Source organism: Rhinolophus sinicus, chromosome 3 (assembly GCF_057876585.1).
Source record: "Rhinolophus sinicus isolate RSI-liver-muscle chromosome 3, RSI-T2T, whole genome shotgun sequence".
Classification (NCBI taxonomy): domain Eukaryota; kingdom Metazoa; phylum Chordata; class Mammalia; order Chiroptera; family Rhinolophidae; genus Rhinolophus; species Rhinolophus sinicus.
Window position 1 is genome coordinate 44,798,572 of NC_142503.1, and position 16,510 is coordinate 44,815,081.

Here is a 16,510-nt window from a genome sequence, read left to right on the forward strand (position 1 = left end):
TTTGTTAACAAAAGATTAGATTAATTCTTCATATATGAGTGTTGTTGATGTTGCTGATTCAATGAAAATTATGAAATTTTAAATTATGTGGTTTATGTATACTGACTTTTACCAAACGATCTACCACACTAATTTATCAAGTGTAGTGGTGATCACATAATAAATAGAATAGGATCCTCACTTTTCGTTTTAAATTTTTATTTAATGGAAGTATCTGGTATTATACCTGTAAATTTGTAAATATAGAATATACGACTATAATAATGCTATTTAGATTGCTTCTATACCCCAAATTCTGAAGTATTAGCATAAAATAGGCTAGGATGTCCTTTCTATAATTTTCTTTTGTCAGAATCCTTCCTCTAGAATGAGAACATAAAAAGTTTATCGGCTTTTAATTGCCTTACACTTTTGCTAGATATGAAAATGACTTTGCTAATTCTCCTAACGTGCCTTCTTGGTTCTTTTTCCCTAGTAACTAGAATATTGATATAATTGTAAATTAACTGTCTATCACTTGCATGTTATAAAATAAAATAAGTCCTTACTAATTATTCTTTAACTACTTGGGCTTTTCAACCAAAAACAAAGTAACATTTGAAAAGATTAGTTCTGTAAACATTAGCAGTTTGTGCATGGTAACATAGCTAGTAGCCATATTGGCAAGTAGACAGTTGAAGTTGTCATTATTATGTGTCTTAAATGCCCTTAAAATATCCTGCAGAATTTGTTGGAGCTCTTTACTTTTATCTTACTGTTAATACTGTATATTGTCTAGTATAAGAGCTCTAATGTCAGATGTTATTTTACTTGAAATATTTATTTGAAAAAAAGTTTTTCTTTAGCATTTGTAGTCATGATCTTAAAAATCAACTCTTAAAAAATCCATCCTTAGGTGTTTCTCTTCATTTTCAGACACGGGGGGCTGCTTTTTTCATTATTGCTGTGATCTGCTTATTGCTTTTCGACAATGATGATCTCATGGCTAAAATGGCTGAACACCGTATCCTTTTGCAATAGATCAGAGTTGGTTAGTCTTGTATTATAGAAAAATAGAAGACTGGCAGGATGGGAAATTAAGTGACTGAACTAAACTATCAGAAATTTAGGGACAGGGAAAGTATTTTAGATTGTCCTCATTCCAAAAAAAAATTATTTGCCACTCAACAGAATCAGTTGGCACCCTTTAAATGTTCAGTTTAAATGTTCATTTTTTTGCCAATGGCAATTATTAAGTATAAACTTTTGTGAGATCAAATGAAAAACATTTGGCATCTTCTTGCCCGAAAAAAAAAGTCCAAATTCCTTCATTTAGTATTCACTCCCTTGCTTTAAATTATTATTTATTATTTCCAACTCAGCTGTACTCTTCTCTTATATAAACCCAACTTACCATTCAAATATGTCTACTCATTTATCTATACACCTTTGCCCACTCCATTTAGCAGAACTTAGAACACCAGGTTTAATTTCTTCTGGTTACTGTACTCACTGCCCTAAAACTTCTTCGTTAACTACAATCAATTTACTTTGTTAGTTACAATGAAAGAGGGTACCATGACTTTCCAAGACTCCAGAGGTTGCTTATGATATAATAATAGTTTCCTCCCCCCACCACCAGCACCCTCATTTGTTTTCTGCTTGCTTTGCTGGGGGTTATGTGGTCTATGACTTAGAAACAGATTTAGGACTCATTTTACATGTCGTTCTAAAAGAGCAACCTTGATAGGAATGATCCAAGGAGGGTCGTTGCTCTTCTTCCTTTGTTCTACTTATGTATGCATATGTTTTTTGGAGATTTAAGTACTAAAATTTAACAACTATATCTTAAGCATGATTATAATTGTTTTTGAGACAACAAAAGGAATATAGACCATTCAGTTTATTAATCATGTACCAAAATTAAATTTTAAATTATTTTGTTTTAATAAAGAAACAAAAACTCATAGACATAGACAATAGTTTTGTGGTTACCAGAGCACGGGGGGCGGATGGTAGATGAGGGTAAATGGGGTCAAATATATGGTGATGGAAGGAGAACAGACTCTGGGTGGTGAACACACAATCTGATATATGATGTATTACAGAACTGTACACCTGAAACCTATGTAACTTTACTAACCATTGTCACCCCAATAAACTTTAATTTAAAAAAATTATTGTGTTTTTAAGGGAAACTTTATTGAGGGTAATCAGGTTTGGAGCCCCATTCTAATCTGTTGTCAATCAAAAATAACGTAGCTAAAATTCTGGGAGGACTTCAGCATTTGACGAGTTAATATTTGGAGTTTTTTCCTTTACTCCAATTCACTTAGCTGAAGGACATCATGACAGTGCTCTAACTCACATGCTTTACACAGCCATTGCCTTCTTAGGTGTGGCAGATCACAAGGTATGTTGTTTTCTTTGTTGCTAATGTGATCAAAAGATTCTGATAAGTTACAGAAACTAAACTTTAAAGGTGTGTTTAGGGGTCGCCATTGCAGAGCTGCAGCAGCTCTGGGTGCAGGAGGCAGTGGACTCCATAGTGAAGAGTCTAGAAAGAGAGAACATCTGGAAGATGCAGGTCGGCCTCCTGTTCCTGTGCAGTGCCTGCTGCTATGAGGACAGCCAGGCGACCGTGCAGCAGGTGCACCAGTGCATCGAGCGCTGCCACGCACCTCTGGCTCACGCCCTGGCCCTGGTGGCCAACGAGGTGGAGAAGTTCAGGACCGCCTGGCCCGGCGTACCATGCATTGCAACGACACAGCCAAAGATTCAATAGATGCCGGGAGTTAAGAGCTTCAGGTGAAGCAGCAGCTGGAGAATTGTAACCAAGTGTGTGGATGACCATATGAGCCTCATTCCAACCATGACCGGGAAGATGGAGGAGTCCTTCTCATCCACTCAGAAATAGAAGTCTTTGCCATTGGCCATCAGGGCCGAGGGCAGGATCTATTTAAAAAGAGGAATGAGAATTGGTCTTTTAAGCAAAGTTTACGAGTGAAGAGATTAAGGATGGCAGCAAGTTTAAGGCATATGTCCCTTGCCTCTGGACACTGGTGCCTTTATATTTTAATCCTAGAAAAATGAAATGGAAAAACTGGTGCTAAAATTTGGGTCAGAGAGTTTTTGAGAGTCTAAATTTTGTGTGGCAGTGCTTATCCTGGCAGTAGGCATCTCCCTGGCACCAACCCAGAGCCCCAGGTACCAGGTACCTATAGGATGCAGGTTCCTCTAACCTGCCAGTGATCTGCTGGAGTGTGAGGACAGCTGCTTCTGTTGCCAACCTCCTGTTTACCAGAAGCATCACCACACCATTTTCCATAAGCTGTGAAACAAAGTCCATGAGGTCACTAGGGAAAGAAAGGTTTCCGGGTCTTTCGTTTTGCTTGGTTTTGTCTTACATAAAAGGGCATGTTTATTTAAGATGTGGAGTTGGGAGAGGTAGTTTAGATAAGAACTTCGAAAGGTTCCTTTGGATATCCATTTCTGGCCGTCAGATGTGGATGTGCATTTCTTAAAATTCTCACACATTACATCTTTCAGCCTGGAGCTCTCCAAAAACACTGGGAATGGGAGGCAGGCCTTCCCTCTCCCTGGCTGCCATGATGGGCCCTGAGGCTGTCTGCAGCAGAGTGACAGGACAATCTTGCAGTGACATTCCCTTGAAGGGAAAGAGGATTTTGATCGTGCTATATACCAGTACCCAGGAATGAACAGTGAAAGGAACTGTTGGCTGCTTAATAGAGTTAGGAAGTACCAGATTTGGAAAAACCTAGTTTTCAGGAATGAAACCTATATCCAGTGTTTACTTAGCCCCCTGAAATAATATAGCCCTACTGAGAATCCCTGGGCAACAAGAAGGTCAAAGACGAAAAAGTAAGGCTACTCAGGGTGAGCTGTGGCTCACTTAGAGCAAAAGAGGGGTAGCCCCCATTTCCAAATACCACTTTTGCCTGTGGCCTTTGCAGCATGCAGTGTTCCTGCTCCAGCTCTGGTACCTTACTGTTTTGATAAGGACCTTGTCTTTTTACCAGCTTATTACTTGAAATGATTATATAGCCTGTATGCTGTTTCAGGACTGGGATATATTTTCCTAGTGGTCTGGTTTTTAAAAATAAATAAGGTTTAACTTTTTTCCTCCAAAAAAAAATTTTTTTAATGTATTTAAAATAAATTATCAGTAATTTGTAATACTGCCGCCATTTAAGTAGTTCAGGAAGTTGGGATATGGAAAAACATACTAGTTCAATTTCTTCTAATATTATGTATTTAAGGATTGACTATTGGACTGTGTGTATTTCTAATGAGATTTATCTAATTTTACTCATAGGGTGGAGTATTGTTGCTAGTACTGGCTTTGTGTTGTAAAGTTGGTTTTCATACAGCTTCCAGAAAACTTTCTATAGATGTTGGTGGAGCCAAACGTCTTCAAGCTTTATCACATCTTGTTTCTGTGCTTCTCTTGTGCCCATGGGTCATTGTTCTTTCTGTGACAACTGAGGTAAGATGAGGAATTTATTGGTAATAAGTAAAATGAATTGCTGTTACTTATAAATTTTAGTTCAGTACATTGTATTTTAATTTGAGGTTGCAAGTGGCTTAAATAATCTGCTTTCTCTTTGTGGTTTTTGAAAATTTTTTGGAGTTAATTTTATTGTTTATGGAAAAATCAAATCAAGTACTCTTACATTTCCCATGCCTATGGCTCAAAGGAATCAGTTGAAACAATTTAATACCTACCATGTGTTAGGCACAGGGTTTATGGGTCTTCTAGTATTTATAAAATTATTAAACAATAATGCTTTTGTTTTTAATACTTTGGGGGATATTGGAGAAATGTGCCAGTATCTTATAGCTCTTATATTTTGGCATTTTATAAATATTAAATTAGAATATTTGTTTATACGTAAAAGGATTAACTAAAACATCTTAAAAGATTTGAACTTTATACCCATATAGTATTGACAAAATTTTTTTTTAATTTCTAGAGTAAAGTCGAGTCTTGGTTTTCTCTCATTATGCCTTTCACAACGGTTATCTTTTTTGTCATGATCCTGGATTTTTATGTCGATTCCGTTTGTTCAGTCAAAATGGACGTTTCCAAATGTGCCCGCTATGGATCCTTCCCTATTTTTATTAGTGCTCTACTTTTTGGAAATTTTTGGACGCATCCAATAACAGACCAGCTTCGGGCTATGAACAAAGCAGCTCACCAGGAGAGCACTGAACACGTTCTGTCTGGAGGAGTGGTAGTGAGCGCTATATTCTTCATTTTGTGTAAGTGTTTTTCTCCTTAGCAAATTTCTTAACGGATACTGATGTACACATCACTTACTTAATTTGGGAATTTGTTCAGTGCTTGCATTTAGTGCTGACAGATACTGTGTTGGGTTTTGGTAGCTTAAATTTTTAAACTTTTGTAATATTCTTTTTTTCTCTCTTTTTAGCTGCTAACATCTTATCATCTCCTTCTAAGAGAGGACAGAAAGGTACCCTCATTGGGTATTCTCCTGAAGGAACACCTCTTTATAACTTCATGGGTGATGCTTTTCAACATAGTTCCCATTCAATCCCTAGATTTATTAAGGAATCGCTAAAACAAATTCTTGAGGAGAATGACTCTAGGCAGATCTTTTACTTCTTGTGTTTGAATATGGTAAGAGTTTTAAATATTAGTGGCATATCTTAAAAGCTTAATCTTTTAATTCTGACAATTCTGGTATAATTTTAGTAATTCCCAAATTTCTGATAGAGATGGGCTAACATTACATTTTCTCTAAGTAGTAGAAAGATTACAGGATCATTTTCAGACTACTTAGGTAAACAATTTTTGAGACATTTTAGAAACGTTGGTTTAGTGTGCTAAACATCGGTTTCAAAACAGTAAATATAGTAGCTTCTAAAGATTTTGTCTGCTCCTTGTAGGATCTCATACAGACCAAATTGCTAACATTTTATAGCTAAGTTTATTGAGTTCTACAGACATATAAATAAAACTGTCTCCTTTTAAATAATTTATGAGATGGACATATCTGATTTAGCCTAGTTTCTTACAATTGTTATGAAATGAGGTTTTAGTAGAAGTACCAGTTAACTAAAGAGGTGGTTATATCTTCAAGTAAGGATTGGGTATAATTAAAGGTTAAAGTCCTCATGATTAAATTCTGATAAATCTCTCTTGAAACAATATTTCCTAACATACTCCTCCCCTATTTTTTTTTTAAATATATTTTAGCTTTTTACCTTTGTGGAATTATTCTATGGCGTGCTGACTAATAGTCTGGGTCTGATCTCGGATGGATTTCACATGCTCTTTGACTGCTCTGCTTTGGTAATGGGACTTTTTGCGGCCCTAATGAGTAGATGGAAAGCAACTCGGATCTTCTCCTATGGGTAGGTACACTGACTATCAAGGTGGTACAGCACAATGAAAAATCTTAAGTACAAATTCCATCTTAGGGAATAAAATTTTATTATTCTTAATACAAATAATTTTTCGTACCTTCATTTTTCTTCGAAGTAGATAAGAGGAAATGAACCAAGCATTTGATAAATACTGATTGGCACTAAGCTCAAGATTTATACTCCCTGACAAATTCCTCTTATAGGCAGAGAGCAAAAATCAGTTAAAACAGTGAGCTCTTTGTTCAATGTGTGTCTTTGAGGCAATGGAATATGCATGGTCATTCACATCTTTGCTATTCAAAATTTGAAGGGGCTGTGCATGAAATACCCTTTCATTAAGTGAATAATTCAGTTCAACAAATATTAGAATCCCTGATTTGTACTTATTCCAAATAGATTAATAAATTCAACTCTTGTTGTCAACTGTTATATTTTTAAAGATCATTAAGCCAAAAATACAAATGTATCTGACAGATACAGAGTACATCAGGGCTTAAAGGAGATACAATTTCTTGCTAAGAAATTAGGAAAGGCTTTGTATAAGAAGGAACATTTATATGTTGATAAATATATAAAATTTTAACAGATATATGTCCAGAAAGTACCTTCCAACATATTAGTATAATATTTAAAATCTTGGTAATTTTCTAATCTTACTATTTATGTTGTTGAAAATTTGGACTTACTTCCTCATTTGTAAAGTAATAATAATGTTTGTATTTTTAAAATGTTTGTCATTTCCCTTTTCTAAAAATATATTCTACGTTTTTAGGTATGGCCGAATAGAAATTCTCTCTGGGTTTATTAATGGACTTTTTCTAATGGTAATAGCTTTTTTTGTGTTTATGGAGTCAGTGGCTAGATTAATTGATCCTCCGGAATTAGACACACACATGTTAACAGTAAGTCTTATTTTTTTATTTGAATTTCTGCTCATACTCATACAGTTTTTTCATGCTAAAGTTTAAATGTTTGTAGTTACTGATCTACAAAGGTGTTTTTTATTTAAATAAAAATAACTTCCTATCTTAAAATTTCTACTGCTCTTAGAAATTAATTTTCTCTAATATTTTAGACAACAAAATATTAGATATTCTAATACATACAGATTTATTTCTGACTTATTAAATGTTTTTGTTGGAAGATGTGTTTTTAAATAACTGAAGAAATTTGTTATAGAATCAGAAAAATAATTTTTAAGACTTGACCCATAGATTGTATTACTGCTGTAGCAACCTTTAATGTTCTACCTGTATCTACCAACCTTTGCATGTGCTGTTTCTTGTAGTGGGCTTGCCCTTCCCTTCTGACCTTCAGCCTTCCTCAAGACTTTGCTTATGTCTCCTCTGGTGGCATACTTTTCCCTTATTCCCTCTTTTCCCTCTTCAAAGTTTGTTAGATTTCCCTTTTTCAATATTCCATTTATCTTGTACATTCTTTCTTTAGCAACATTGAGTTGTCATTCTTCCACAATTAAGGTGTAAGTGTCTTTAGGACCTGAATTGTGTATCACTAATTCTTAAATTCTAGCACCAGACTTGTGGTAGGAACGCAGCAGTTAATTGTTGAATGACTAAAAGCAGTTATGAGTCTTACTGGTGGCAGTATATATTAGTAAAATGTTTTTGGATTATAGTTTGGAAATATATTTTGAATTTTAAATGCTCATATCCTTTGGCCTTTAATATTTTTTACAGAAATATTCACACAGGTGTGTAGAAGTGCATGATTCATTGTGCCATTGTTTGTAATGGTGGGGAAAAAAAACAATGTCCACCAGTGAAAGGACTATTTAAATAAATTTTTGACTCATAGAATACTATGCAGCTATTAAGAAGAATAAAATATACCTATACACTGGTATGAAAAATATTTACAAGATGTACTAAGTGAAAAAAAATACAATGCAGTATTTTAATATGATTCTATTATTGGTTTTAAAAGATACGTATATATGTGTATTAGTATGTGCATAGAAAATATATCATTCTCTTAAGAGTGACTAACTGTTGGGGGTAGAATTGTAGGGGGCTTTCATTTTCTACACATTTTTTTCTGATGAAATATATAAAGATGAAGTATTTCTTAGTACAGGAGAAGTATTTATGAGTTGATGAGGTCTCTGTAAGCAGTATTTGGTTTCATTCAAAACTTATTAACCATGTTCAAGCTCATAAAGCTAACTGAAATTTCTAAATCTGACAAATGATCTGAGTAACAGGGAGAAAAATAAGCTCTATACATTTTACTAAAGTAAATCCCTTCTTTTACCACCGTTGAAAATTAATAAAAATTACCTGTTGCCTTTATTTTTATATGTTCTTTTTATAAAACAAAGGGATTTTGCTAAAGGAGAAAGTGTAGACATAAGTAAATTAACACCTTGAGCTACTATTCAAAATCATTTTATAAGAGAGGATAATCAAGGGTATTAGGTTGGTGCAAAAGTACTTGCGATTTTTGCAATTTTTAACCTTTTAAGCCACAATTACTTTTGTACCAACCTAATAACTTTGTTTATCCTTTGGGATGGTATTGTGGCACCATTAAATCAAGAGAATTCCATTCACTTTGTTTAAAAATAAAAACTGAGAGATTACTATTATATGTTTGCTTTTCCATTGTACCTTTTTTACTTTGTGCAATTTTACTATAAGACACAGTAAGACTATATTTATTTGGACTCCACTAGTTAGTGAATTATAATCATTACTTTACAACTACTGAAATTTACCTAGTAATATAAGCAAGATTTCAGGTATAGTGTATAGTTGGAATAGTAAGTAGTACTTTCAAACTCTTTAAATACACACAAAAAAACTTTAGCATTATTTATTCATCAGCCATGAAACAAGTATATATTATTCTTAATTAACTTAATTAAAGCAACTCCAAATCCCTTTATTTGTCAGCACTGTGGTATTTTTAAAAATATAAAATGCGTATTTTTTAAATTTTGGATTAATGAGCTTACTGTGGTTTTACTATGAATAGTTTCAAAACTGTAAACAGAAAAACATACATAGCTATATACTAATTTTTAAATAACTTATTTTTTAAATTACAAATTTAAAGATTTTCTTTTCTCCCTCTTGCTAGCCAGTCTCAGTTGGAGGGCTGATAGTAAACCTTATTGGTATCTGTGCCTTTAGCCACGCCCATAACCATAGCCATGGAGCTTCTCAAGGAAGCTGTCACTCATCTGATCACAGCCATTCACACCATCTGCATGGACACGGTGACCATGGGCACGGTCACAGCCACGGATCTGGAGGCGGAGGCATGAATGCTAACATGAGGGGTGAGTCCTTGCCAAAAATATTGGCCTACCTTTCAACAGTGTTGTGCATTGACATTGTTTTTTGTATCAAATATTGGGTATAATTTTATTTTTGAAAAACAATCTGTGGCTAAGAAAAGGTCTGAAGTCTGCTGTAGAAAATGCTCACATTTGTTCATAAATGTCGATTTTTTAGAGTCCCTTACATAGTGAAAATAAACATTATTTGCCAGGGAACACTAAGTGTGCCATTATGAACTTTCACTACAAAAGAACCAGGAAACTTTACTGTAAAAAAAAAAAATGAGGGTACTATTTATCACTTACTAAATTTTTTATTCTGATTGTTTAATATAAATAATTTGGTTAATGTTAAAACTTGGCTTATTTATGATTTCTAAGATTTCTAAGAAGCCTTCCCAAACTGCACCATCATAAAACTCACTGCATGGTAGTGGTATAGTTACCCACATCCTTACCTTTTTACCACTGTGCTGTGAGTTCCTTGAGGGTAGTGACCATATTTTAGTCATTTTTGAAATACCAGTCCCTAACAGAATGCCAGATTCATAGTAGGTAACCATAATATTTATAGAATGGACAAAAGAACTAAATTAGATGTGCTTTAATTTTTAATGTTTTTATATATTTTACTTGTAGGTGTATTTCTGCATGTTTTGGCAGACACACTTGGCAGTATTGGTGTGATCGTATCCACAATTCTTATAGAACAGTTTGGATGGTTCATTGCTGATCCCCTCTGTTCTCTTTTTATTGCTATATTAATATTTCTCAGTGTTATTCCACTGATTAAAGATGCCTGTCAGGTTCTACTTCTGAGACTACCACCAGAATGTGAAAAAGAACTACATCTTGCTTTAGAAAAGGTACTGTGTCTAATTTCTTCACTTTTTTTCCTTTTAAAATACCATTTGAAATTAAGTTGACCTAACAAGAAATGTGCACAAATGTGAATGAAGAAAATATAGTTTTACTTAAAGGACATAAAATAGGGACTGAGTAAATGGAGAGATATATCCTTGGATAGGAAACTGTATTGTGAAAATACTGATTTTCTTTCATTTAAATTTCAATGTAATTGCCTCTTGTTTGGATTTTTTTTTTCTGTTTGCTTTTGTTTTGGAAGAGGGTATATAATCCAGTATTATTTGGAAGCTTATTTCGAAGAGTGAATGCTTGAGAATAAACAAAATGTACATAAATTTACAGAATTAACTAATTAATTAATAGAATCCTATCTTGTGATTAAAAAGTTACAGAATTAGCTAACAAAACTAGCAGTTTTGTTCTTGCATAAGAATAAACACTTAAATTAATTCTGATTTAAAAAATCAGAAATAGACCCAGGAACTTACGAAATTCAGTATATACCGAAGATGACATTTCAGATCACTGGGGAAGAAAGGATTGACCTAATTAATTAACATTTCCACTTGGAAAAGAAAAGCTATATCTTTATACCACACTACATAAAAATATATTTCCAGTGGATTAAATACATAAATGACAAAAAATTATAAAACTGCTAAAATAGAATACTTTTATAGTCACAGAGGTAGGGAAGGCCTTCTTATGCTTGAAGTGAAACCAGAAGCGAAAAAGGGAGGGAAAAAAATCTACAGATTGGACCAATTTAAAATTGTCCATTGGCAAAAGATTCCGTAGCAAATATGAAATACAAAAGTCAGACCAGGAGAAAACATTTGCAGCACATATAAACAGGCAAAGCCTTACTATTTATAATCCTTTAAATCAAGAAAAAGACAGTCTTGGGCCGGCCCTGTGGCTCAGGCGGTTAGAGCTCCGTGCTCCTAACTCCGAAGGCTGCCGGTTCGATTCCCACATAGGCCAGTGGGCTCTCAACCACAAGGTTGCCAGTTCAATTCCTCGAGTCCTGCAAGGGATGGTGGGCTGCGCCCGCCCCCTGCAACTAGCAATGGCAACTGGACCTGGAGCTGAGCTGTGCCCTCCACAACTAAGACTGAAGGACAACAACTTAACTTGGGGGAAAAAAAAGAAAAAGACAGTCTTGTAGAAAAATGGACTGAGAATATAAATGGACAATTCATAGAAGAAACAAATACAAAATAGAATGTATTTCAACTTGTGGTCTGCCATGTCATATTAAAGCAGTTAGGATCTGCTAATGAAAAGTTAGCATCTTGAATAAGGTATAGTATCTTAACCCACTGTTTTCATAAATAAAATTTGTATAGTTTTCTCACCTACTCATCATTAGTGACTACTAAATCCTACTAAAAAGTTTATTTAAAAATATGTCTATTACAGAAAACATCAAAATACAGAAAAATACAAAAAAGGATGGGGAATCACTTATAATTCCACCACCTGGAAAGAAACACTTTTTTTTTTTTTAATTTATTGGGGTGACAGTTGTTAGTAAAATTACATAGATTTCAGGTGTACAATTCTGTATTACATCATCTATAAATCCCATTGTGTGTTCACCACCCAGAGTCATTTCTCCTTCCATCACCATATATTTGATCCCCTTTACCCTCATCTCCCCCCCCTCACCCCCCTTACCCTCTGGTAACCACTAAACTATTGTCTGTGTCTATGAGTTTTTGTTTCTCATTTGTTTGAATTGTTCTTTTGTTGTTTTTGGTTTATATACCACATATCAGTGAAATCATATGGTTCTCTGCTTTTTCTGTCTAACTTATTTCGCTTAGTATTATACTCTCAAGATCCATCCATGTTGTCACAAATATTCCTGTATCATCTTTTCTTACCGCCGAATAGTATTCCATTGTGTATGTATACCACATCTTTATCCATTCATCTATCGAAGGACATTTTGGTTGGTTCCATGTCTTGACCACCGTAAACAAAGCTGCAGTGAACATTGGAGCACACGTATCTTTATGTATAAATGTTTTCAGATTTTTTGGGTAGATACCCAGGAGAGGGATTGCTGGGTCATATGGTAATTCTATTCGTAAGTTTTTGAGGAACCTCCACACTGCCTTCCATGGCGGCTGCACCAGTCTGCATTGCCACCAACAGTGTATGAGGGTTCCTTTTTCTCCACAGCCTCTCCAACACTTGTTATTATTTGTCTTCTTGATGATAGCCATTCTGACTGGGGTGAGGTGATATCCATTGTAGTTTTTATTTGCATTTCTCTGATGATTAGTGATGTTGAGCATTTTTTCATGTCTATTTGCCATTTGTATGTCCTCTTTGGAAAGAAACACTTTTAAAAGTTGTTTTTCTATATAAAAATATTTTGAAAATGAAAATGGCAAATAAAAACCTGTTTTGTGCCGCTTTTTAAATTTTCCCCCATTGTCATGTGATAAATATTCCAATACATTTGTAACGACAAGGTAGTGATACATTTTATGGGTAGTTTATTATTTAATCAGCCCGTAGTTGTTGAACAGGGAGGATATGTTTTGAATGTGTTAATCGCTATATAACAAACAATATGCCAATGTGTGTATAAAGGAAACCATGTAGTTCTTTAAACGTATCCACTGTTTAGAATACACAAAATACATCTTATATGGGTGAAAACTGGTGTGCACCTGGTCAGTATATAGACACCTGTAGCCCATACACTTCCTATTCAGAGCTGCCTTCCTTGGCATCACTCCTAGGTCAGAATACTTTAGGCACCTTTTCACTTTGGTTAATTGGCCCTCTCCTCTACTTTTCTCACTTCTGGGCTCTCCGTATTATCACTTTTTTAATAATCAGTTTAATAGTGGTTGCTGGACAAAAAACATTGTGTGTGTTAAGTAAATTATAGCCTTTAAGTCCATATCTTTTTTATTTGATATCTGTATCTCCTTTTATTTGACAGATACAGAAAATTGAAGGATTAATATCATATCGAGACCCTCATTTTTGGCGTCATTCTGCCAGTATTGTGGCAGGAACAATTCATATACAGGTAACATCTGATGTGCTGGAACAAAGAATAGTACAGCAGGTAATAATCTTTTGTTTTTAAAGTAATTTCAGTTGTGGTAATTCATGCATAAAATTACACACATTATAATAGTTATACAGCTCAATAGTAATTTAACTGCTTGAAAATATCAGTCTTTCAGCTAAGGATATGTAACTTATTTTTACATCTAGATTTGTTTTATATCCAGAAGTGGTTAAACTAAAAATCAAGTTTTAGTATTTAGAGGATAAGCTTAAGTTAATGTAAAAAAAATTCATTTATGATCCACCTTCATTCACAATAGAGTATCAAGAAATGTTATTATAAATGTAGCCTTAAATTAATAATATTAAAGTTGGCAGGGTGTATGCTATGGTTGGAGATAAGGACCAAAACAGTTCCTGTATCCCTAGTCTAGAGATACATAATTGGAAACAATACCTATTTTCCTTTAATACTTTGCATGTGAGATCAGAATTTACCGGCCTTCTAAAATATCCTATCTAACGTTTGCCAAATAAATAATAAACATTATTTTGAGGATTTATCTTTGACTCTCTAGCTATAAAAATGTGTTACCAATGATTTAAGACATGTGCATTAAATGCATAATCTAAATGCTTTAAAATATATGGATTTTCATAACAGGTTACAGGAATACTTAAAGATGCTGGAGTAAACAATTTAACAATTCAAGTTGAAAAAGAGGCATACTTTCAACATATGTCTGGCCTGAGTACTGGATTTAATGATGTCCTGGCTATGACAAAACAAATGGAGTCCATGAAATACTACAGAGATGGTACTTACATCATGTGAGATAACTCGGGAATTACCCCTGGTGTGTGAACAATGAAGATTAAAATGACTCAGTATGTATAATATTGCCAGAAGGAAGAAAATTGCACATAATTGTATAGAAACATTTGCCATATTTGAAAAAAAGTTTAAAGCTTCCTACTGTTGGATCAAAGAATCTTTCTTAAAGGAAATTTAAATACAGAATGAAGCATTAATTGTTCAAGTAAAATAATTACTTGAATTATGTGTATAACAAGAATCTTAAAATTTTAATGAACATGACGTATCACATCACCGTTGATAATGAAAATCATGATGGAATTGACTGAAGACCAAAATTACTTGTGTTTACTTTCTGTCAGAAAGCATCTCCATTGTAAATAATGTATTTACGTGTTTATTACAAAGACCCAAATGAAAAATTTTTAGTCAATTTTTTGCATAGCCCTAGGATAAAATAGGAATAAAAGTTCTATATTTATGGATTTTCTGTATATAAAACTGGTTTCTAATTATAACTTAAATCCATTAAGTAAAATCTGTACTGCCACTTGAAATGTAAACTAAACTATTTGGGAGCAACTTCAACCACTGATATGAGATGAGCAGTGAGAATAGGGAAGTATAACATTACAATTTTTGATGTATTACAAAAACCAACCACTCTGTAAAATAAATTTTTTACTTTTGATAATATTTGCAAATGAATAATTACTTTATTAGGGTACAGAACTTATACTAAGTTGTGTCCATGTTATGCATTCACTTGTCTTCTGCCTCTAAAGTAGAATATTCCATTTCTTATTATGCATCTGGCATTCCTAGTTGCCTATCAGGCTGGTATCCAAGCAATGCTAGGCTTTTCATCTTTTCATTTAGCTCCATATGTTGTGGAACAGCCAGTTGAGAGAATCACAAATAATTAATTGAATTTTCTGCCTATAAATGTAATTTTTTAAAAATTTCTGGAACATCTAAATATATAAGAAATATTAAGCATATATAGGTAATTTTGAGGTTGAATAAGTAAATCTTATCCATAAACACTTGGGCACCATGAAATCAAAATACTTAACCTTATAACTACTTTCTATAGTAATACCTAATTTACATTTTTTAATTTCCAATTTAAACTGAATGTATTTTCTCAAAAGACTGTATGATAGATATATGATAATATATGCAGTTTTATAAAACCAAAGAATGTTGTCCAAAAGAAACTTATCTATGAGAATCTGAGTATTTTCATCCTTATACTAGAAATTTTGATAAATAGGATGAATTAATTTTAGTATGGGTACTATTTTTTTATCTATACCATAATGGCAAATGTGTATTGTAAATCATATTTTTGTCTTACTAATTTTACTATGTGACAGGTTTAGAAATTTATTATAAGTTATTTTGATATTCCTTGTCTTCTCTTTACACACTATCTGGTCCAGAATCTTCTATACACATTAAAATTTTTGAGTGGTGGGAAAATAATTGCATATTGATTTTTCAATGCAATTTTTATACATGAAAAAAATTTTAAGTTGGTAGGTACAATAAATACTGCACCACCATTAAAATTGTTGTTTCTCTTAGAAGGCATATAAACAGCGGGAAAATTAATGTGACTGAGAAACCAAGATGAGAGCAAAGGCAGGGGCTGAACATTAAAGGGGTGCACGTGGAAAGTAGGGAAACTCCAGTATTGAAGAGCACCAAGGTACTAGTTCCAGCTCATACAAACCATGACTTTAGGCAAATCAGCCTCCCTGGGTATCTTTATTTTTCCTCATACATAAAGTTAGAATAAAATATGCTCAAATTCACAGAGTTATGAGGAGCAAAAAGAATAATGTATGTGAAAATGAAAATTAAAAAGGGTTAAATAAAGTTAAAGGATTGTTATTATTTTAAACCTGACTTCAGAGGTTTTTTTCTATTGAAATCAGTACCTAAGAGATTAATTAGATATTAGGTGAACAAATAAACTTAATACCCAAAACAAGCCTATTTTTAGTTTGACCCAAGAAGCGTGGTGGTGGTGGCTTAACACACCTATTAGTTTTCTCCTTCCCTTTCTCTCCAACCATTGTTTTCCATTA

General features: G+C 33.6%; 1 protein-coding gene and 1 pseudogene across 2 annotated transcripts in view; both read left to right on the forward strand.

Moving 5' to 3' along the window:
- Window positions 1-16,323, forward strand: part of SLC30A5 (solute carrier family 30 member 5) — a 28,848-nt gene extending 12,525 nt beyond the window's left edge. Inside the window, exons 6-16 of one of the 2 annotated variants that reach the window (XM_019728040.3) lie at window positions 916-1,003; window positions 2,316-2,392; window positions 4,316-4,486; window positions 4,974-5,262; window positions 5,433-5,641; window positions 6,221-6,378; window positions 7,163-7,292; window positions 9,490-9,691; window positions 10,331-10,557; window positions 13,524-13,652; window positions 14,262-16,323. In XM_019728040.3, the coding sequence (XP_019583599.2) occupies window positions 916-1,003; window positions 2,316-2,392; window positions 4,316-4,486; window positions 4,974-5,262; window positions 5,433-5,641; window positions 6,221-6,378; window positions 7,163-7,292; window positions 9,490-9,691; window positions 10,331-10,557; window positions 13,524-13,652; window positions 14,262-14,432 (1,851 nt within the window). In that variant the 3' untranslated portion in view covers window positions 14,433-16,323. The remainder of the gene's footprint in view (window positions 1-915; window positions 1,004-2,315; window positions 2,393-4,315; window positions 4,487-4,973; window positions 5,263-5,432; window positions 5,642-6,220; window positions 6,379-7,162; window positions 7,293-9,489; window positions 9,692-10,330; window positions 10,558-13,523; window positions 13,653-14,261) is intronic. The other variant, XM_074328865.2, reaches the window with a different exon arrangement.
- LOC109445576 (TIM double twin CX3C motif protein pseudogene) lies at window positions 2,399-4,309 on the forward strand (annotated as a pseudogene).
- Window positions 16,324-16,510: the final 187 nt, after the last annotated feature.